The sequence below is a fragment of the Rhinopithecus roxellana genome, chromosome 11, assembly GCF_007565055.1.
Source record: "Rhinopithecus roxellana isolate Shanxi Qingling chromosome 11, ASM756505v1, whole genome shotgun sequence".
NCBI lineage: Eukaryota > Metazoa > Chordata > Mammalia > Primates > Cercopithecidae > Rhinopithecus > Rhinopithecus roxellana.
In genome coordinates this window covers 62,567,110-62,592,157 of record NC_044559.1, presented here as the reverse complement: position 1 = coordinate 62,592,157, position 25,048 = coordinate 62,567,110, and the positions used below count along the sequence as shown (strand labels likewise).

At 36.4% G+C, this 25,048-nt stretch overlaps 1 protein-coding gene across 2 annotated transcripts in view; it reads right to left on the bottom strand.

The window, feature by feature from the left end:
* Nucleotides 1-18,900: 18,900 nt before the first annotated feature.
* Nucleotides 18,901-25,048, bottom strand: part of PTEN (phosphatase and tensin homolog) — a 104,786-nt gene continuing 98,638 nt past the window's right edge. Inside the window, exon 9 of one of the 2 annotated variants that reach the window (XM_010379624.2) lies at nucleotides 18,901-22,372. In XM_010379624.2, coding sequence (XP_010377926.1) covers nucleotides 22,187-22,372 — 186 coding nt within the window. In that variant the 3' untranslated portion in view covers nucleotides 18,901-22,186. The remainder of the gene's footprint in view (nucleotides 22,373-25,048) is intronic. The other variant, XM_030941484.1, reaches the window with a different exon arrangement.

The window sequence follows — 25,048 nt, the reverse complement described above, 5'->3', positions numbered from 1 at the left end:
ACTTTTTCAATAATTGACTTTACTTTTTAGAGTAGTTTTTGGATTCACGGCAAAATTGAATGGAAAGCTTTAATATAGCCCTGCTCCCCAAACACACAGTCTCCACTACTATCAACAGCCTACACCACAGTCATAAATGTGTTACACTCAACAAACTAACACTGGCACGTCCTTATGACCCAAAGTCTTTAGTTTATGTCAGGATTCACTCTTGGTGTTATGTATGCTATGGGTTTGGACAAATGTATAATGATGTATCTACCATTATAGTATTATACAGAGTAATTTTACTGCCCTGAAAATCCTCTGTGCCCTACTGATTCATCTCTTCCTCCCCGCTAATCCCTGGCAACCACTTATCTTTAAGCTATCTCGACAGTTTTGCCTTTTTCAAAATGTCATATAGTTGGAGTAATACAGTATGTAGTCTTTCCGGATTGCCTTCTTTCACTTAGTCATATGCATCTAATGTTCTTCCATGTCTTTTCCTAACTTGATAGCTTATTCCTTATTAGCACTGAACAATACTCTATTTTCTAGATGCATCCCAGTTTGTTTATCCATTCATCTACTGAAGGACATCCTGGTTGCTTCCAAGTTTTTACATTTATGAATAAACCTGCTATAAAGACTCATGAGTGAGCTTTTGTGTTGACATAGGTTTGCAACTCATTTGGATCATGTGTATGTGGGTTTTTGTGTGGACATAAGTTTGCAACTGATTTTGGTAAATACCAAGGAGCACAATTTCTGGATTATATGGTTATGGTAAGAGTGTATTTAGTTTTATAAGAAACTTCCAAACTGTCTTTCAATGTAGGTGTATCATTTTGCATTCTCAACAGCAATGAATGAGAATTCCTTTTGCTCCACATGCTCACCAGCATTGGATATTTATTTTTGCCATTTTAATAGGTTATAGTGGTATCTCATTTTAATTTGCAGCTTGCCAATAACATATGCTGTTGAGTATCCTTTCATATGCCTATTTGCTGTTTGTATATCTTCTTTGATGAAGTGTCTGTTTAGATCTTTTACCCATTTTTAATTGGGTTGTTCTTTTTTGATTGTTGAAACTTAGCAGTTCTTTATATATTTTGGAAATAGTCCTTTATCAGGTATGTCTTTTACAAATATTTTACTCCAGTCTGTGGCTTTATTTTTTCATTCTTTGACTGTTTATGTGTTTATGTGAAGACACAAAAACATAACGGAAGTTTTTAACATAATAAATTCCATCTTATTATTTCTTTCATGGAGTATACCTTTGGTTTTGTATCTAAAAAGTCATCGCCATACCCAAGGTCACCTAGTTTTTTTTATTGTTGCTGTTGTTTTTTGAGACCGAGTCTCACTCTGTCACCCAGGCTGGACTGTGGTGGCGCTATCTCAGCTCACTGCAACCTCCCCCTCCCAGGTTCAAGCGATTCTCCTGCTTCAGCCTCCTGAGTAGCTGGGACTACAAGTGCATGCCACCATGCCCAGCTAATTTTTATATTTTTAGTAGAGACAGGGTTTTACCATGTTGGCCAGGCTGGTCTTGAACTCCTGACCTCAAGTGATCTGCCCACCTCAGCCTCCCAAAGTGTTGGGATTACAGGTGTGAGACACCTCACCCGGCCTAGTTTTTTTCTGTGTTTTCTCCTAGGAGTTTTATAGCTTTGCATTTTATATTTAAGTCTATGATTCATTTTGAGTTAATTTTTGTGAAGGATATAAGGCCTATGTCTAGATTTATTTATTTTTTGTATGTGGACGTCCAGTTGTTCCAGCACCATTTATTGAACAGATTGTTCTTTCTCCATTGCACTGTCTTTGCTCCTTTGTCAAAAATCAGTTGATTATATTTATGTGGGTCAATTTCTGGGCTCTCTATTCTGTTCCATTGGTCTATTTGTCTGTTCTCTCACCAATACCACACTGTCTTGATTACTGTACATTTACAGTAAATCTCAAAGTTAGGTAGTGTCAGTCCTCCAACTTTGTTCTCTTCCTTTAACATTGTGTTTGTTACTGTGGATCTTTTGCCTCTTCATATAAACTTTAGAATCAGTTTGTCAATATCCACAAATTAACTTACTGAGATTTTGATTTGGATTGCATTGAATCTGTATATCAAGTTGAGGATAACTAGCATTTGACAATATTGAGACTTTTTATCCATGATCATGGACTATCTCTTCATTTTTGTAGTTCTTTATTTCATAAAAGTGTTATAGTTTTCTTCACATAGATCTTGTCCATATTTTGTTAGATTTATATTTGAGTATTTTATTTTGCAGGGTACTAATGTAAATGGTATTGTGTTTTTAATTTCAAATTCCACTTGTTTTTTGGTGGTATATAGGAAAGCAATTGACTTTGTATGTTAACCTTGCATCCTGCAACCTTCTTACAATCACTTATTAGTTCCAGAAGGTTATCATTGTTGTTATTGATTCTTTCAGATTTTCTACATAGACAATCATGTCATCTACAAACAAAAACAGTTTCATGTCTTCCTTCCCAGTCTAACATCTTTTATTTCCTTTCTTCTTATTTCATTAGCCAGAACTTCCAGATGATATTTAAAAGCAGTGGTGAAAGAGTTCATCCTTGCCTTGTTTCTGATCTTAGCAGAAAAGCATCTGGTTTCTCACTATCAAGTATGATGTTAGTTGCAGGTTTTTGGTAGATGTTCTTTATCAAGTTGAGGAAGTTCCTCTCTATTCCTAGTTTGCTGGGCATTATCATGAATGGATTTTTGTTTTTTTTTTTTCTCCTGATTATGGCCATATGTTCATGCTTTTTGTGCATTGAATGTAACCAAAGGTCTAGACACATGTAGCAGAAGAATCATTTGACAAATAGTATGGGAACTGGAAAGTAGGATACAGGAAGATGAAAATGGAAAGATAAGGCAGGCCGGGAGCAGTGGCTCAAGCCTGTAATCCCAGCACTTTGGGAGGCCGAGACGGGTGGATCACGAGGTCAGGAGATCGAGACCATCCTGGCTAACACAGTGAAACCCTGTCTCTACTAAAAGAATACAAAAAACTAGCTGGGCGAGGTGGCGGGCGCCTGTAGTCCCAGCTACTCGGGAGGCTGAGGCAGGAGAATGGCGTAAACCATTTACGGGAGGCAGAGCTTGCAGTGAGCTGAGATCTGGCCACTGCACTCCAGCCTGGGCAACAGAGCGAGACTCCATCTCAAAAAAAAAAAGAAAATGGAAAGATAAGAGCAGCCAGATGATGGAAGGTTTTGTATGGTGTACTAAGGATTTGGGAGTGTATATGGTAGAAGTACATGAGCTGGTTTGTATGGTAATAAGAATGAGCAAGTATAAAGAAAAGAATTGCTAATGAGAGAAAATGATTGCATTAGAAAAGTTTGAAACCACTAGAAGAGATAGAATTCAATATGAAGAGGTTGGTCTTTGAAATGAGTAAAATCACTCCTTGACTGTAACAAGAAGAAAGGCATAGAGCATGGTACTGATTCTGATAGGTTAGTAGATTCTGTGGTAAGAAGATGTGCTTCCATGTGATAATTTCCATGGTGATGGCTATAAAATGTATGTTTGAGTCACTGATCACAGTTTTGGAAGTTTGAAGAGTGAGAAGTCTTAGAGAATGTGAAAGTAAATGTACCAGGAAAAGTAGCAGGAAAAAGTAAGACTACCGTGTGGTGGTGATGTCTATTTTTGATATTTGGGGATTAATATCCAGTGAGACCAAAAAACACAGTTGTGTTGCACTCTGCTGAAGTGTAAGCACACAGTAGCACATAGACAATTTCAGATTTGCCGGACAAATGATGAGAAAGAGAGTGTCGAAGAAATTAACAATGTGCTATAAGAAAGTCATTATAATGATGAACCAGGAAATCGGTATGAAGATATGTAAGGATAGAAGAGTGGAAATGAATAATGAAAAAGATTTACGTTCAGTGGACTTTAAGACTTATGAGGTTTAAATATGCTGAAATAGAAGTAGTATAAAAATAAGTGAGTGAAAATGCGGGAGGTGAGAGGGAGGTGGATGCTGGAAAACACAGGTTTGCGAGATCTTTACTAATTGGAAATGGCAGGATCAAGCCTATTACAATGGGAGTTGGTGGTGGGCGTGGAGGGAAGGAAAAGGTCAGTGGAAATGATCGGGTCAGGGGGGGTATAGAATATATCCAAATCAATATTAAAGACATTATTTTACATATATTCTTTCACATATGTGCATTTGTAACTAAATTAAAATAGATATTACAAATAGAAAAATTAGTGAATGAGATGTGAGGAAGTAGAGACAAGGGTAGATTTTTCCTTTTTGAACTTGAGTTTTAAAAGAGAGAGGATAGTGATAACTAAACAGAATATAAAATAGAGAAAGCTTTTTTTTTTCTCTCTTTATTGATAAAAATGAAGAGATTTAAGAATATTTTTCAGCTACAAGAAATGATCCCAAGCAGAGTCAAATGTTGAAAATAAGATAAAGAGCCATCCTGGCTAACACGGTGAAACCCCGTCTCTACTAAAAAATACAAAAAACTAGCCGGGCGAGGTGGCGGGCGCCTGTAGTCCCAGCTACTCGGGAGGCTGAGGCAGGAGAATGGCGTAAACCCGGGAGGCGGAGCTTGCAGTGAGCTGAGATCAGGCCACTGCACTCCAGCCCGGGCGAGAGCTGGAGTGGAGTGCAAAAAAAAAAAAAAAAAAGAAGATAAAGAGATAATCCAATAAAACACAATCTTTGTCCTGGGAAAGAAAGAGCACAGTAGAAGAGTTAGCTTTAAACAAGAAGGGAGGCCGGGCGCAGTGGCTCATGCCTATAATCCCAGCACTTTGGGAGGCCAAGGTGGCTGGATCACATGAGGTCAGGAGTTTGAGACCAGCCTGGCCAACATGGTGTAACCCCGTATCTACTAAAAATACAAAAAAATCAGCCAGGCCTGGTGGCGGGTGCCTGTAATCTCAGCTACTTGGGAGGCTGAGGCAGAAGAATTGCTTGAACCTGGGAGGTGGAGGTTGCAGTGAGCCAAGATCACGCCATTGCACTCCAGCCTGGGTGACAAAGCAAGACTCTGTCTAAAAATAAATAAATAAACAAACAAATAAGTAAATAAATAACAAAATAAACAAGAAGGAGGCCAGGCACGGTGGCTCACGCCTGTAATCCCAGCACTTTGGGAGGCTGGGGTGGGTGGATCACCTGAGGTCAGGAGTTCAACAGCAGCCTGACCAACATGGTGAAATCCTGTCTCTACTAAAAATGCAAAAGTTAGCTGGGCTATTTTTTCACAGGTGGTGCACACCTGTAATCCCAACTACTCAGGAGGCTCGAGGCAGGAGAATCATCTGAACCCAGGAAGCAGTGGTTGCAGTGAGCTGAACTCGTGCCATTGCACTCCAGGCCGGGCAACAAGAGCAAAAGTCCCTCGGGGGTGGGGGGGTGAGGGGCAAGAAGGGAAATATTTTTTTCCTCTAAAATGAGAGGGAGGCAGGTCGAGGGAGGTAGAGAGTTGGTTGATAATAGAGAAAAGGACAGGATGTTGAAGCAGTCCAGGCAGCATGATAGCCTTAATTTTCTCTATTCAGTAGAAGGCAATGGAAGTTTCTGAGAGAGAATAAAAGAGATGGGAGGGTTGAACCAAGCAGGGCAAAGAAAGTCTGTGGAGGCCAGGCGCAGTGGCTCATGCCTGTAATTCCAACACTGGGAGGGCGAGGCGAATGATTGCCTGAGCCCAGGAGTTCAAGACCACCCAGGGCAAAATGGTGAACCCATCTCTACTAAAAATAAAAAAAAAATTAACTGGGTGTGGTGGCACACGCTTCTAGTTCCAGCTGCTTGGGAGGCTGAGGTAGGAGAATTGCTTGAGCCCCAGAGTCAAAGGTTGTAGTGAGTCGAGATCACGCCACTGCACTCCAACTTGGGTTACGGAATGAGACTCTGTCTCAAATAAATAAATAAATAAATAAATAAATAAATAAATAAATAAATAATAAAAAGAAAGTCTGTGGAATGGAAGAGAACTGGCCAGAGAGGAGTATAGTAGGATGTCAACTAGTGTTGGATTACAAAAGCATACACTACTAACCATTTGGACCTAAGTTGTAGAATCCTTAGAGTCAGCTAGTAGGTATATGGGATAAGCACATCCCCTTTCATGCTGCCAGATGTTCAGGGTCATGTTTGGATAGGAAAGGCAAAAGTAAAGAGAAGGCAGCTTGTATCACTTTGCCCCTAACAGGTCCTTATTGAATATGAAGTCTCCAGTTCTCCACAAATTGTTCTCCTACCATAAGATCAATTTGCTAAGGGTGTCCAGGCAGTGTACAAATTTGCTTTAATCACAAGCACTGTGGAATTGCTTTAAAAACATGCTGCACAGGTGGTGAAGGCAAGGAAGTGAGAACATGTTTAACAACCTGTTTACAGGCAAGATAAGAGTTTTTTGTTGTTGTGTGTAGTTTTGTCTTGCAAGATTAATTTATGCAATAGCATTGCCAAATGTTTAGGAGCAAGCCATGTTTCTAGGGAACTATACTGTACTGTATTCAAAACTGTACATGCAAACCCCACACTTACAGATGAAGAAACTGAGGCACAGAGTGGGTAAGTAAGATCATAGAGCTAGTAAACAGTGGCACCAAGAATTAAACTGGTGGCCAGACCTGGTCCAAAGCCTGAACCCTAAACTATCATCCATTGTACCCGAAATACATACATATATTTTGTACACGCATTCATTTATTCAATAATACATACTGATCAGCTCTCTGTTTGAATAGAGGAAGGGAAGACAGAAGGACCTTTTTGTCCTCCTCCTCCTTCCCCTATGACAAATCTGGGTGCTGCTGGAGCCCAGGCATTCATCTGAGCACAGATTGAGAACACAAATTTAGATCAAATGCACATTAAATGGAGTCTTCTGTGCGGTCCTCTTGTCAGAACTCTGCTTGTGTACCTCAAAATACAAAATGAAAAGTAAAATTAGGTTCCTCTTCAAGTTATCATTCTTTTGTTGGAAACTCTATTAGCTAGAATTACCCTGTCCAATAGAAATATAATATGAGCCATATATGTAATTTTAAATGTTCCATTAGCCATATATATCTTAAAAAATAAATCAGGTGAAATGTTTTTAAAATATATTAATTTAGACCAGGCGGTGGTTCATGCCTGTAATCCCAGCACTCTGGGAGGCTAAGGCAGGTGGATAACTTGAGCTCAGCAGTTTGAGACTAGCCTGGGCAACATGGTGAAACCCCATCTCTACTAAAAATGCAAAAACTTAGCCATGCATGGTGGTACATACCTGTGGTACCAGCTAACTGAGAGGCTGAGGTGGAAGGAAGGTTTGAGCCTGGGAGGTGGAGGTTGTAGTAAGCTGAGATCACATCACCACACTCCAGCCTGGGCAACAGAGTGAAATCCCATCTCTCTCTCTCTCTCTCTCTCTCTCTCTCTCTCTCTCTATATATATATATATATATATATATATAATTTTACTTACTATGTCAAAAATATTATATCAATATGTAATCAATACTAAAAAATTAACAAGATATTTTGCCTTCTACTTGTTATACTAAGTTTTCAAAATCTGATGTGTAATTTATACTTACAGCAAATCTCAAATCTCACTTGAACCAGTCACATTTCAAGTGCTCCATAGAGACATGTAGCTTAGTGACTGTAGTCATATGCGATAGCACAGAGCTAGAATATTACTCATTGTGAGGCAAACTTGGTCTCTCCAAAGTTCTACTCATAAGTTCCAGTTCCAGTGTATGTTCCTTGGAGTGAAAAAGTACAACTCCATCTTTTTCTGGGGCTTTAGAGATGATCTTATCCAGCATTTTCAATATTGCAGATATAGAGCATAGGTCTCGAAGTGAAGTAACTTACTCCAGGTCATTCATTAAGTTGATGGTAAAGCCAGGATGAGCAACCAGATGTTCTAATTTCCTGTGCTATGCTCTTTCCACAAGCCAATGCTACCTTCCCTCACAAGGCAGACTTCACATATTTCATGACACTTGAAAATGCCCTTAGGCTTCTGTTCTCAAGGCAAATTCTTTTAGTTTTCCTCGTGTGTGTGCCTCTCAGACCTGCCCTTTGCCTAACAAAGGGTCTTTTGCATACTGCAAGTACTTTATAAATGGTTTTTATTCAAATGAGATTTGTGCAGTTTATATAAGCAATATGCTATATAATTACTATTCAACTGTTTTATATAGTTATGCAAACTTCTTTGTATGTACATCACGTAAAGCATTGTGGCAGGTGATCATAAAGAAAACATGAAATTTGAGAGGGCTTTGAAATGACCTACCTAGCCCTCATTGACATCTGGTAATAACCAAATTATCTTCTAATGTTCTTAAACTACCTGCTATTGGATATATTAAAGTCTTTTTCTGGGAATCAGTGTTAAACATACTGGCCTTCATTACCCAGAATCCAGCCTTCTGGAGACATATGGCAATCTTTCCTCATGTCTTTGTCTCTGAACTCTCTCCCATTCTTCTTACTTTATCAGGAATTACTGCTAGTAATTCTGAGACCTCACTTTCAAATTCCTTCAGCACTCTGAAAAGGAATGTGTTTGGGCCTGTTAGGGAAATGTTCTCTTACTTGTGTCTCTCCAATCAAATCTCTAACACCAGTGATCCTCAAAGTGTGGCCCATGACCCCTGTGGGTTATAAGTGATAAAATTCAAGCTTTCAAGCAAAAATTCATTTTTTAAAATCTTATACCTGCTACCATGAACTTGACAGCTTCCGAATATGTAAAGACTATCCTGGTGAGCTCGGTGGTGACATTTTAAAAATGTGACATTTTTTGCATTGTATAATGAAATATGTCTGCTGGGGGTGGTGGCTCACGCCTATAGTCCCAGCACTTTGGGAGGCCGAGGTGGGTGGATCACCTGAGGTCAGGAGTTTGAGACCCGCCTGACCAACATGGTGAAACCTCGTCTCTACTAAAAACTATAAAAATTAGCTGGGCATGGTGGCATGTGCCTGTAATCCCAGCTACTTGGGAGGCTGAGGCAGGAGAATCGCTTGAACCGGGGAGGCGGAGTTTGCAGTGAGCCGAGATCACACCACTGCTCCAGCCTGGCCACAGAGCGAGACTCAGTCTCAAAAAAAAAAAAATTTTCAAAAAAAAGTAAAAAACAAAACACCACCTTATCACTAACATTTTTGTTTTAGAATACATGGTTATTTTCACTACAATGTTATTTATATTATCATGTGATTAGCTTGTTTTTGTTTGTTTTTTTAATTATCTGATGACTTCTCAGTTTTCATTTCTTACGTAGTAAATATCAATAACAAAAGCTCTTTGAGATTCTCCGTAAGTTTTAAGAGTGTAAAGGAACCCTGAGACCAAAAGCTTCAGAACCCTGCTTACACCAGTGTTCTGTCCATTTCGGTTTGAAAATGAAAGACCTTCTTATTTTTATACAAGTAACATATATAACACAGTGGTAAATGGCCCAGGCTTGGCAACCAAATTGACCTAGATTTAAATCCTGACTTTGTCATTTACTAGGTCTAGTTCTTGTTGACTATATTAAACAAGTTATTGAACCTTTCTGTACCATAGCTCCTTGTGTATCAGATGGATATAATTGTACTTCCTATGTTATGAGAATTAAATGGCAATACTTGTTAAACTATTAAACCCAGAATTATCACCATTACAAAAATTTATACTACTTTTTAAGAGTAATACGGTTCTAATATAACCAGGGAGGCTTTCTAAAGTCTTGAAATTCTCTTTCTTAATCAGGAAGTCATTTCTCCAAACATAATACCAGCTCAGTTTTTCTCCAAACTCACCTTAATGTTTTCTCATACCAGATTCCTAGGCACTAGCAGCATTAAACATCACATTTTTTTCTGTTCTAATACAGAAAAGCATGCATTGTGCCTACATGATAGGTCAATTTTTGTATGACATCTCTGTAATAATATCACATTTGGAAAAAGTGCTGCTGCAAATGCTGAACTGAAAGAGTTAGGCTGAATCAAAGTGTTAATATGAGCAGGTGAGCAAAGCAATTACCAAGTACTGTCTCCAAGGATGAGTTTGTCAGTAATCTAGTTATGACTTTGCTAAGTTTTAAATTGCTTTTTACTGCAGGTATACACTTAATGGACCCAACCAGAAAACTTTGTCAATGCATATATCACCTTGGCCTGTTTTGACTTATTAAGCCTGTGTAACACTGTAACAGCAAATTCTCATAATCACCATGTTTGGACCTGTGATAATGCTAATTCTTTTACTTAATGTAATTGACAAACAACAGGAACTTCTTCAAATGTATCTGTGGGATACATAAATACATTTGGATTAGTACTTTATTAAGGCTCCCTGAGGCTTATTACAATCAGATATATTTCGCTTTTCAAAGCTTCATCCACCTTTAAGACTCTAAAGCCATGATTAGAATTGGATATTTATAAAGTTATCTTCAAGTTTGCTGACTCTTGTCATTTCCATTCTTCTATTGCTCATCCAGTGTTATTTCAGATATTGTACCTTTTAGTTGTAAAATTTCCATGTGGTTCTTTTTATAATTTCTGTGTCCTTGCTGAGAACTTCTGCCTTTCCTTTCGTTCCAAGTGTGTTTATCTTTATCTTATGAAACATAATTACAATAGCTGTTTTTACATCTGATAATTCCAACATCTGGGTTATTTTGTGGTTACCATCTCTTGATTGACTTTCTCCCTGATAATTTGTCACATTTTTCCAGTTCTTCCTGGTTAAGAAATGTTGGATACTGCGTTGCATAGACTCTGGGTCCTGTTGAAATTTTCTGAAAATGTTTGATTGATGACTGATTAATCAATTGATTCAGGCAATCCACTCGATTAGGCTCAGGCTGCAAGTGATGTCTCATCGTTTATGAGTGATAATTTCAATCTGCTTCATTTTCAAAACCTTTGCTATGCTTCTTTGGTCTGTCCTGTGCATGGAAACTCAGGAGTGAGCCCAGGACTCGTAGAAGTTCAAACTCAGAATTAGAGGATTCCCTTTTCCAGCTCTCTCCTCTTCAGGATTTCCCCAACCCTCCCCCCACCCTCATACTCCACGCCCACTGGCCCACAGGAGACTCTTTTTCTGGTTCTTCTGGCCAAAAAGCTTGATTTCTGCAAGTGGGGCCCACCCTTGGGGTGAAGCTGTTAAGACAACAGAGGAAAAGAAACATCCCTAATATAGGTTGCTTTTCCAAGTTGTGACTCTCTTTCATAATCTGCCTTCTTCCAAATATTTAAAGACTATTCTGGTCAGCTCTAAAAATGTGTTGTGATATTTTTTTAAATGTGATTTTTTTTTCTGCATTGCATAATGATATGTGTCAACATTGGAAAATCTACAAAACTCAGTGAACCCGTATTTTCCAAATGACTCATCGATGATGTCACAAAATCAGGCAGGGGTAAAAGATCTCTTCAAAAAATAAGATAAACCAATGAGCTTGAATAAAACAGGGTAGAAAAAGTTTATTGATGGTTGTCATCAGTGGGAGACAGACTTTAGCAGTTTTATTCCACCTTGGCTGAAACCAGAAGTTCTCCTGCCTGCTTCTCCAAAGTTTATCTTACATCAGTCTCCCATCACTTACTCTCCTCTAGCCTTTCTCTTCTTATGCTTTCCTAAGTGACCAAGTTTGTTTCTACATTAAGCCATAATACTTGCTCCTCTCTCTGAGTAAAATCTGTTTCCCCACTCTAAAATGTAAAATCGATGGCCTTTTCTCACTTCTCCACTATTATATTCAAACTTGACATAGCAGGCATGCAACAAATACTTGTTAGGTGGCTGGTTGGCCTATTTAACTGAGAACGAATAATTTTAAACAGTCTGGGCACTCTAGTTCAAGCAAAAATAAAGCACAAATTTATTTAATGGATTTTATACCAAACTAGCAAATCAAAGAACTCTAATTCTAGGTTTTGATATAAAAATATATACCAACATCTTACCATCTTACCTGTCAAGAATGTTGCAAGATACATAATTTTCTCATTTGTAGCTTGAACAATTGTTAAATATTTATATTCTTTGCTGTTCATTTTGTAGGATTTATGCCTTGTGTTAGCTTGTTTTTCTTGTGTCAGTAAACAAAAAAAAATTTGTCATGACTCCATTACCTGTGAGTTGTTTTAGACTTGTTTTTAAGAGACGAGGTCTCACCCTGTCGCCCAGGCTGGAGTGCAATGGCACAGATCATGGTTTACTGTAGCCTCAACCTCCCAAGCTCAAACAATCCTCCCAGCTTGGTCTCCCAAGCAGCTGGAACTATATCCGTGCACCACCATGTCTGGATAATTTTTTAATTTTTTTGTAGAGACAGGGTCTATGTTGCTCAGGCTAGTCTCGAACTCCTGGGTTCAAGCAATCCTCCTGTCTCAGCCTCCCAAAGTGCTGTGATTACAGGTGTGAGACACCAAACCTGGCCAGACTTTTTTGTTTGCTTTGTAAACTTGATTCTGTTTAAGAAGTAGTATGCATAATATGGTAGAAATAAGACTGCCGTGGGTCCAAATCCAGTTCTCTATTTACTTGTTGTGAGAGACACCTGGATGATTTAAGTTCCCTTTCAGTCTTTGTGTATAAAATGAGATAAAATCACCTACATTGAAGAATGTGTCAAGCCTGTGAACTGACTACTGCAGCATGGCACATACCGTGGGCTCAGAACAATGCTATTCTCTTCCCATTCCCTGTAGCAGCCCCCAGTAGTCAGAGTTAATTTGGGCTCTTTTCATGCTTTCCCTTCCGCTTTCTGTTCTCTCCTTACTTCAGCTTCCTTTCTTGCTGTGCTCCTTCACTTTGGTCTTTAGGTAGGTGAGCTGACTTACCACAGAATTCCTATGAATTGTAAATGTCTTCAAGTTTTCTGAGGTAGAATTGTGTCAAATTTTCTAGAGAAAGATTTGAGTTGCTTAAAGCTTTCAAGTGCCTCCTAGCCAAGTAAGTCATGTTCAAAGTGATATTTTTGTTTTAACCCTATTGGATTTTTACAGAAACAATGGCTCAGTCTTCTCCAAGGACAGTTAAACACATTAAATAGTTCTGCTGAGTCTAACAGAAGGGAAAATTTACCTTATGCTTACTCTTTTACCAAACACTAAAAGGCATTTTCCCTTTCAAGCATTTATTTAATATACAGTACTAATAATCCTACAAGACCCATCTATTATTCATATGAATTATGATGACTATACACAGTAAATGAAGTATTAGCTAATTAATTAAACAACCACTGTACTTCCCTTGTTAAAGATAACCATGTAAAATGTTGGGCTTTCCTGTTAATGATATCTCTGTAGAAATACTGAATAACACTTAAGAAGTTTGGTAATTTTCATATGAATTTGTGAAATTTACATACATTTCTCTTCCTTATAGGTAATAAGGACTGGAAAATGAGATCTCATTTCAAAAGCATGATTATAATTGAAAAGAGAAGTATAAACATGACTATAATTCACTAATAGTTCTCCCATATATCACAATGTGTTCTAATGTCAGTTAATTGGGCTACTTTAGCTAAGTTTTATTACTGAGAGAATATTAGCTTACTAGAGATTATTTTTACAGGTTATATTTTTGCTAAATTTCACAATATTTACAGGTCACATTTAACTGTTTGTATTATTAAATAGGAACACATAACTATTTGCACTCTCAGGTATTTCAGATTAATAAACCCTACAGTAAAAGCATGGCTTATTTCCTTGAAAATTAAGTTTGAAGCCTACTTATCAATGTTTAAAGGAGCAGCTCACAATACTATTGGGATGTACTTTCAAATTCCAATGAAGTTGGGTCAGGAAACATTCTACGTAAATTCTAACTCTTAAGCCAAAATCAAGGGATATATACAATACTTTTTTCTAAATTTACATGACAATTTTTCTCACACTGGGAAACCCATTCAGCTACCTTAAATCCTTTCTAAAGCAAAGTAAAATGTAAAAGAAAAAAAGAGTCCCATTAAATTCAGAATGAAAACAAAATGCAGTTGCTCAGGAAAATGTTTTTAAAGTTGCTTAAATCTATTTTAAAATTAAGCATTAAAGGAGGAAAAGTTAAGAGTCAACATTTTCTTTTAAAGTTTCATGCCTAATTTTACGTGGCTGCCCTAATAGGAAACTGATCACTAGCAAAACGTTAATAATGCCTTTATATAGTTGCAAATTTCTACAGTATCAAATATTCAATTATACTATTTTCCTTTGATCACAATGTTAAGCTTCTTAAACTCTGAGGTGAGATGAGAGGAAAATAGAAAATATTTTTTGGGTAAAAATATTTTACTAGATACTGGTGCTTTTCCAGAGATTTTTGCTTATGGGTGAAGAAAGAAAACACAACACTAGGCCATAAATCTCATCCCTTTTGTTTTTCAAGTAACTCAAAATTTGTAACTGTTTCCCATCAATAAATCATAAATGATATTTCCTTTCAGCTTTACAGAAATGCTTAAGGCCATAACAGAACTTTAATGTCTTCTGGAAAGTGTTAAGTATTGTCAAAATGCACAGAGTATATAAGAAAAATTTAAATTTAAAAACTCAACTTGGAGAATGAAAAGGAACAGACTGTTTGTATAGTGTGCCAAACCAATTTAGAAAACAAAATGGTTTTAGAACATTGCGACTATTTTGGGTGGTATTCCTAAAAATTCTCCCTAGATATGCCAATAATAATCTTGAAAACTCAGAACTAATGTACAGAGTTGTATAAAGTGAGAATAAAATTGTATAGAGGGTTCTGAGTGCATCTCGCTGGTTGAATGAAGGAAAATCCTAATGCCACTGTTTCAGCAGCCTTCACATCTTATCTTCCCAGTGAGTCCTGCTACCCCATTCAACACTGAAATCTCTGCACCCGGCAATCCTGAGCTCCCTTACCTAACTTTCATTTCTACTGTAGCACACATTACCTCACATATTTGACTATTTTCCCTTGGTAGAATGTAAGCTCCATGAAGGCAAGGTCCTGCTGTTCACCCACTTGTATCCCAAGCATCTAGAACAGTGTCTGACACATAGCTGGTGCTCAGTAACTACTGAATAACTTGCAATTTAAAGTTTATTGCATCATGTCATTTAAAGATGCCATATTTCATTTTGCTTCATTCTTAACTCCCTCTTGTAGCTCAAGAAACCCTTCCCTGATCTTTCCAAAGCACAATTTTAGTCAGGATATAACTTACACTGTGATAAAAAAAATTGTCCCAAAGCATCAGTCTAAATGGTTTCTTATTCATGCTAATATCTAACAAGTTTAGTGTGGCAGAAGGGAGAATTTGAGGGAGTTCTGCTCCAGTATCACTCAAAACCCGGGCTGACAGAGCTGCACCATCTAGAACATGCAAAATCCTTAATCACAGCAGTAGGGGAAGAGAGAAACTGAATAGTAAATTTTTTTCATTGCCTTTACAGAAAGTGGAGTGTCACACTACTTTCTGTATTACATTAGAATAAACTAGTTACACAGGCCTCATTCAACTGCAAGGGGATGGAAATTTTGGGGAGCATAATGTTTGATAACCATTATTACATGCGCCTCACTTTCCACAGCATGTATCACAATTTATAATTATTAATGTAAATTCTGTTTCCTCTACTGGCTTGTAAACTCTTCAAGGGCAGGGAGAGAGTGTGTCTGTTTTGATCACTAACGTATTCCAAACCCATATATACAGCAGGGTCTTGATATTTGTTGGATGAATAAAAAGTTTAAAACCGAATAGTCAAAATAATTAACCTTTTTAATTTTTTAAAGGAAAAATACTCTCCATAGGAAGGCATTTCTATTTTTTGTCCATCAGTAACCAAATGGAACTTGATATAAACACTTCCAGTATGCCAACTTTGGTTTAATGCACAACTTTGAAAATAACTCATTAAAGCACACATCAAGATGCTACTAACAAATTCATTAATACCCAAGATTCATTACTGTATGTCAAAGGTCATCCAGGATTAACATTTTCATTACAATGAACTGTGAAATTCCAATGAAAAATGTTTGCCTGAATTAAATTATTTAATCTCTCAAATTGGACATCTAGCACTCTTGAAAATCAAATTCACACACACACACACACACACTCTCTCTCTCTCTCTCTCTCTCTCTCTTACAAACTGCACATTAGGACATGAGGGCAATTTAATGGAAAAAGAAAATAGAAACTGAAAGGGAATTTGTAAAATGTAGGATATCATTTGGACAACTGGATAGAGTAGGTAGAAAATCCTAAAGCTGTACATTAAAAAATAGCCAATAAATGATAGGCTACAGAAAACCACACTTAAACATTTGATGAATTTCACTGCAGTAAACAGATTTGGCAAACTGAAACAGTAGAACCATGACTACAAGCCTTGCTCCATTCCACACAAATAAAATCTCTAACCATTATAAGGACAGATGAAAATCCACATGCAACAGAGGAAATATAAATTATTTTTAATTTTAAAAAATAAAAAATATAAATTCTTGTTAAACACTTGATTTAAAAATATGCAGTTTTATTTTTAAATGTAGTTATGCTCAAAGATGGCAGTTTACTTATATGTAAAAATGTTTTAAAAATATCAATATATTGGTTTATAAGTTATATACTGCCCTCAAGTAAATATTTTTCACCAAAATTCTCAATCACTGTCAAAAAGAGTTGCATGTTTTTATAAGCCCACTATAATTACTAAACACGGCACTTTTCAGAGCTAAAGGTGAACCATTAATGAAACATTTTTTGATGTGATAAAAGTCACATGAGCATTTAAAGATAACTGATAAGCCAACAGTAGCCTTTTTTTGGCAGATGTTAAATTAATTTGCTGTAAATTGAGCAACTGTTTGGGAACTATAAACACTGAAAAGTTCAAACTATAAGGAAGTAGAAAGGTGATGGTTTACTAATACAGTGTTTCACATATTCTATTTAACACATAATACCAAATGCAAATGTTTAAGATGATTTTTGAAGAGAAGCATCTACAATGTTAAGCTTGTCTATGCTAAACAAATGTAACTTTAATTTACATGTATCATCCTAATGTCAACAATATTTAGACACTCATGATTAACCCACTGAATTCGAAAAGATTCTCAATAACTACATGTAATCTGCATCTGTGGCATTAGAAAGTAATCAAATCACTGTCCGTTTTCTGATGCAATGGAACATCCTACAAATTCATGACAGATATACTAAGCTAAAAAGCTTTGAGATCAGGTACGGTATAAATTTCATTTTTAAAGAACATACATGGATATACAGAAAAAAACATGATTGTATAGTCACTAACATATTAATAATGGCTATGTCTCCAGGTGGTAGGATTATGAGTGACTATTTTATCGTTGTTGTGATGGGGAAGTAGTCTCAAAATATCTAGCTTCAGAACCAGAGCACTACTACCAAAGCAAACTATTTTGTCCTTTCCTGTCTTCACATTACAAACTTTTTAAAGCTACCAACCAATATGAATTTCTCTGACTGGCTACCCATGTTCTGATATACATATTAGAAGGAAGATCTTTTGGAAGATGGAAAAATAGCAAGATTATGGTCATAAAAGAATAATTTGCTCTCAAAAATAAGCAACAATCATTAGGCTTTCTATAGCCACATATAATTAATTATATAAGAAAGTTGGTTCCAACATTTCATCTTTAAAAGATTTTTTCCATTATCCTGTTTCCTGGTTTTCAGGTACTGTCCTTACAACAGTTTGAACTGAATATTCTTGTTTCCATTCACAAACATTTCTTTCTGCACTAGCAACAGCACTAATCAATAGCTACACTTAAGCCATTTAAAACTAAGCTTTAGATGTGTGTTTAATTATCTGGCAAAAATAAAAGAAACAAAAGAGTTTTATGTTAGCAGCAAATTAACTAGATTTAAGGGTCTTGATTTTTTTCATAAGCCTTTGGAAGCCTGCATATTAAACACTGGTGAGTTTTAAATTCTCAATGGAAATGGTGATGGCATTTACTGAACCAAGCCAGCTCATATTACAACATACTAAGGACATGACACAAAAACAAAACTAGTACATTTCTATTTTTCAAACATCACCAAAATATCTTCTTATAAATTAGAATACTTTTAGACTCCAGTATAGTTTTCAGCCATACGTATACCTAAGATACCTAAAAATAAAATGTGTGTACACATACACTTCATATTTTACATTATTGCACATTTTTCATTTACTTTTTAAAAAATTACATGGTGAAAATGTAAACTTGAAATAAGTCCCACTGTAATATTGTCTACTTTTTTTAAACACTTGTACAAACTACACTTTATTACCTTACTATGCTTTGTTGAAAGGATATGCTTTAGTCTTCAAGCTTTTAAGAATATTAGAAACAACATGATTAAATTCAAGTACAAAAAGTCCTTTAGAATATTCCAAAATATCAATTTTTATATGGCACAAGTCATGATGAGTAGATGAAGCTTTCCATATGCTGATGGCAGAGTACAGAATAGAGAAAAGCCACAAAATTGAAACTAAAGTATCAAATCCATTCTGGGGAATTATCTTCAAACATCTGGCCTAATAAAAATATGCACAATTTTCCAAGAATCTTGAACTTTTTCAGGACTAGAATGCTATTTAATGCGTTTATACAATTTATGAAGTGATGACTAAAGCCCTAAAAATAAGTGTTTTTCTTAATTAAACATGAGTAGACACATACTCTACTCCCAGGTCATATTTTTTTTTTTTTTTAACAGTAGGCTTTGAAGGACAGCAGGAAAAAAAACAAAGCTTTTTATTCACATTTGGCTGCCCATTAATTAAAACTTCAATGGATTTAAGCAATTTGAATTATAAACTCTCATTTAATAAAACACCCACACAATGACAAGAATGAGACTTTAATCAGTTTTAAGTGGAGTTTATAACACTAAGAGATAAAGGGTTGTTAACAAACACAATAACAAATGGACATCTGATTGGGATGAGGCATTATCCTGTACACATCATATTGGTATTTTTGTGTATCCTCAGTGCATAGCATTTACACACAGAGCCACTGCTGCACAGCACAAGAGTATCTGAAGAGGCTGAATCGAGTAAGGCTGTTTAACAGACTGAAATTTTTTAGTATATATATTCTATATGAAAACAGGTTGAACTTTTGAACTGGCAGGTAGAAGGCAACTCTGCCAAACACTACAGTTAAAGCCCCCACTTTAGTGCACAGTTCCACCCCTTCCATCTGCATGCATGACACATTAACAGTATTTAAAGGTAAACGAGGCACTTTGTGGCAACCACAGCCATCGTTATGAACATATTGCACAAAATTTCTATAACTAAACATTAAACTTGTACCCTACTTTTATTTTTTAAAGCTGAAACATTTGATGCTGCCGGTAAACTCCACTTAAGTTTATAACCTGTGCCACAGCAAAGAATGGTGACGCTATTTATTCAACTACCCTTTTAAAAGTATGGCAAACATGTTCAAGAGGAGCTACAAAGGACTTGGGATGGTACAGGGCCCAATTGTAAGCTTTCTTAAAAGTGATGCCTTCAAGTAACTTCAGACATGTAAGCTGCTGCACATCCAAAAAGTCTAAGAGAACATTCCAGAAACTCAGAGATTACCTACAGAATGCATTTCAGGCTAATTATGAATACTGCCATAAATAAAGTTTTAATTAGGACTCGAAAACCTTTCAGTCATAGCAATTCTTGTCAAATTCTATGGGGATGGTAACTGAAATAAAGTAAGGAGAGTATGTATAATATATATTTATATATATAATATATATAATGCCATTTTTCCATTTCCAATGACTACACCATAAAATGTAAGCAAGGCTTCTCAAAAACATTGAAACATTCAAAATCAAAACCCTCATTCAGACCTTCACATTCCAAAGGAAAAATAATAACAGTGCAAAAGCCTATTATAATGTCATTATTATGACCTGGCCCTCCATGTTACATATTGGAACAATAAATGTTTTAATATGCGGTGCCCAAAATTGTAACAAAGAATAATATTTATAACTATCTTCAAAACATGAAGTTGATTTTCATTTTAGGTAACAATTTTCAGCTTTTATGAAAGACAAGGTGGCATATAAATTTCAATGGTGAGGTGTTAGGAATAGTTGTCTCTAACTTTACCAATTTAACTTAGGAGCAATCAATCAATACTCATCAATGTTTAAATATAAATGTGTAAATCTTAAGAGCTTTGTTTAAAAATTGTTGAATGAAACTGACAAGGTATGGAAAACATGTCAACATTTACTAAGAATATTTTAGATAAAGTTCTGCCTAATCTATTTGCCATCAAACTCTATAAATGCTGCTCTAGTAGGTTCTATTCAATCTGTATTTGTAAATTAACTAGGTCAGACCACAGCTAGTGAACAATTTCAGCACCAATAAGTTATTGAAAATGGAATTTTATACCATTAAGAAATATAATGGCTGGATATTCAAACATCAAGGTGAAGGTATAATTTGAAGACACCAAATTTCTGGGGAAAAAAATCCTTTTTAATAGTATCTTCACATTAGCTTTACAATAGTAGTTGTACTCCGCTTAAAATCGTATGCAGTCTGGGCGTATCAAATATATGATGAAAATTTTTAAGAAGTGAAATTGAAGCCCTAGTCCCAACTCGGGGTAGCACTATGAAGAAATGATTCAACACTGCACATTAAAAAAAAAACAAAAACAAAAACAAAACAAAACAAAAAAAACCCTATTCTTTCAATAGCAAATCAATAAAGCACATGTAGGACAATTTCTACTAAAAAATCAAATGTCCTTTTTTTTTTTTGTGCAGCGTTGAAAGTTTACTGCAACTTCTAATTTCCTTTTTAACACAAATGTCCTTTTTTATATAAACATTATATGTATTCAGTATTCAAGTAAAATTCCCTAACAGTTAATGATATTTAAAAAATGTGCAAAACTGCAAAACTCATTGTAATAGAATGTGTAAGGTCAAAATGGTGGAACAGCTGACAGCTATTGAATAAGTGCATCATAAATCTTCAAAGAAAAAAAACGCTTACTGTAGAATCTCAAATTGAAAATTTCTGTGCAGCATTACAAAATATTTTATATTTAATGAGAAAAAAGAAGCTTGCAGGCAGCACATGAAGCATCCACAGCAGGTATATGATTGAAAACTAATAAAATAAGTGTAAGTTGTTGACTGATGTAGGTACTAATAGCATCTGACTTTTAGCACTGGCCTTGATTACACAGGAGATGGAGAAGTCGTTACAATTGAGAAAACATATTTAATAAATCATTGTCAATTTTTATAATGTTTCAAGCCCATTCCTTGTTGATAGCCTCCACATTTATATGGTTAAGTCATTGTTGCTGTGTTTCTTATCTATGACATTATCTTTATATCCCTTCATTTGTGGATCTTAAGATGTTGCAGAAGGTTCATTCCTGTACCCCAATACAGATTCACTTCCTTTAGCTGCCTTTTCTAGCACCAATATGCTTTTAAAAAAAATGCGCAAACAAGCAGTGACAGCGGCCAATTCCTCGAATGTCCAGATTAGTAACTGTAGCATGCTAAAGAAAGGTGTGTGTAAATAGCTGGAGATGGTATATGGTCCAGAGTCCAGCATAAAATATATTTCCTTTCTGAGCATTCCCTCCATTCCCCTAACCCAAATACATGCATTAGAATGTAGCAAAACCCTTCGGAAACTTCTCTTAGCCAACTGCAAACTTATCTGTTGCCACAAGTGCAAAGGGGTAGGATGTGAACCAGTATTTAGCCACTTCAGTTGGTGACAGAACACAAAAGGAAAAAATTCCTACGTATACACATCAGTCTGTCTCCACTTTTTATAAAACTGGAATAAAATTGGAAAGTGCCATCTTTATTAATCCTAATTGAATTTTAAATGTCCTTTTGACACAAAAAGGTATATACATGACACAGCTACACAACCTTTTTTCAACTGGACAACAAGTGTCAAAACCCTGTGGATGTATAGGGTAAAACAAGATTGGTCAGGAAAAGAGAATTGTTCCTATAACTGGTAATCTGACACAATGTCCTATTGCCATTAAAAAAAAAAAAAAGGTCCATTTTCAGTTTATTCAAGTTTGTTTTCATGGTATTTTATCCCTCTTGATAAAAAAAAATTCAGACTTTTGTAATTTGTGTATGCTGATCTTCATCAAAAGGTTCATTCTCTGGATCAGAGTCAGTGGTGTCAGAGTATCTATAATGATCAGGTTCATTGTCACTAACATCTGGTGTTACAGAAGTTGAACTGCTAGCCTCTGGATTTGACGGCTCCTCTACTGTTTTTGTGAAGTACAGCTTCACCTAGAGAAAGAAAATTTAAAATGAAAACCCACAAATATGACTCATCTTAAACTATTTAGTGAAATATATTTTAACAGATTTTTTTATTCCATTTTGCAGATGAACAGCACTGTAACAAACATGATCTTGAAGAAGTCTTTTAAATGACCCTCTTCTTATTAAGATGTTCAACATTTTCTTTCTTGCTAGATACTGAACAGATAAACTATCAGGATGTTAATACAATTTATTTATTTTTATTTCTGGAGACAGTCTTGCTCTGTTGCCAGGCTGGAGTGCAGTGGCATGATCTCGGCTCACGGCAACCTCTGCCTCCCAGGTTCAAACAATTCTCATGCCTTAGCATCCCGAACAGCTGGGGCTACAGGTGCACACCACCACACCCAGCTAATTTTTTGTATTGTAGTAGAAATGGGGTTTCATCATGTTGCCCAGGCTGATCTCAAACTCCTGAGCTCAGGCAATCTACCTACCTCAGCCTCCCAAAGTGCTGGGATTACAGGTGTGAGCCACCACACCCAACCTCAATTTTATTTTGTAATATAAGCTGCAAACATTAACTAAATAATTCTATAAAACAAATGCAGATTGAAAGTCATCAATAGTTTATATAATATAGCCTTTGCATTATAAAATTCAATTCACAAATGACTGAGTTCAAAGAGAATGTTTCTCTTACTACCTATGAGAAAAATCAATGTATTTCTTTCTGTTTTTTTTTTTTTAGAGACAGGGTCTTGCTCTGTCACCCAGACTAGGGTGCAGTGGCATCTTCACAGCTCACTGCAGGCTCAAACTCCCAGGATCAAGTGATTCTCCCACCTCAGCCTCCCAAGTAGCTGGGACTACTGGGTACATGCCACTACACCCAGCTAGCTTTTATATTTTTTGTAGAGACAGGATTTCACCATGTTGCCCAGGCTGGTCTCAAACTCCTTAGTTCAGGTGATCTGCCCACCTTGGCCTCCCAAAGGTTGGGATTTTAGGCATTAGCCACTGTGCCCGGCTTCAATGTAGTTTTTGATATAAACAACACTACACAGACACAAACTACTGATCAACATTGATACTGGGATTTGTTAGCCCTAAAAACTTTACCTAAAGGGAGGAAAGAGAGAGATATTAACATAATACAGTGGTCTAAACAGAGAGCCAAGGGCCTTTACATGCCTAGTAAAAATAACTGTCAAAACAACCCTACATGTTAGGTATTTCCATTTCCAAGGGGAGGTAGCTAAGGCCCAGAAAGGTTAGGGAACTTGTTAAAGGCTACGTATCTATTAATAGTGGGTAGTGGATGTGAGATTTAAATCAGATCTGACTTCAAATCCCTTCTTCATTATATTATATTGACAGCCCCTCCCCTATTATCTAAGAGTCATTATCAATTCTTCTCTTACAACCAACATCCACTGCATCAGTAAACTCCAGTTAATCTGACAGCTTCTTGTTACCCTTCACTGCCACTATTCTACCCAGTGAGGGGCAACAAGAAGCAAACATCATCCTTCACCTTTACTAAACTATTCAAATGCCTTTTTTTTTTTTTTTTTTTGAGACGGACTCTCGCTCTGTCGCCCAGGCTGGAGTGCAGTGGTGCGATCTCGGTTCACTGCAAGCTCCGCCTCCCAGGTTCACGCCATTCTCCTGCCTCAGCCTCCCAAGCAGCTGGGACTACAGGTGCCCACCACCATGCCTGGCTAATTTTTTGTATTTTTAGTAGAGATGGGGTTTCACCGTGTTAGCCAGGATGGTCAAGTGCCTCTTAACTAATCTCCCAGCTTCCATTATTACCCCTTCTCCCTACTTGCCTCACTCGTCTATGTTTTGAAAGCATTAACACAGGGAATATTAAACACAAAATTCAGATTACATCCTTCCTCTGCTGAACACACACTAGTATCTTTACACTTGGACTGGTTTTCTTGTCCACTCTGTTTTAGTCAAAATGACGTATCCACTCTTCAAATATACCAAGCTAATTCTTGTCTAAAGGCTTCTGCATCTCTACTCTTCCCTCTTTTCCCAGATATTTGTATAACTCATTCATGACTTAGGCCTCTGCTTAAATGTTATTTGCTTGGTTGGGCCTTCTCTAATCATCCTAGCTAAAAAACAAAAAACACACAAACCAAGATTACTCTCTATCCTGTCTGTATTTTTTATAGCACTTACCACCGTATGACATTGTATTTGTTCACTAATAACAGAGAGTTTTTATTTGTAGTCACAAATACAAAACGTCTTGCAATATTGAAACAGAAAACAATAAAACTAAAAGGAAAAAGACATTTTAAAAGTTAATGGTTGAGCAAAATGCAGACTGAGAGAAAAGAAAGGAAACCTATGGATTCTAAAGAGAATGTCTAGCCTGGAGGACATGATGTCAAGTAAAATAAGTCAGGTACAGAAAGATAAATACTGTATGTTCTCACTCATATATGGGAGCTAAAAAAGTTGAGCTCATAGGAGTGTGGTTATTAGAGGCTGGGAAAGGGAGGGGTAGGGGAGGATAGGCAGATGTTGGTTAAAAGATAAAAAATTACAGACAGGAGGAATAAATTATAGCATTCTATAGAACTGTAACTAGTCAACAATAATTTACGGTATATTTTCAAATAGCTAGAAGATAGAATTTTGAATGTTCCCAACACAAACAAATGACAAATGTTTGAG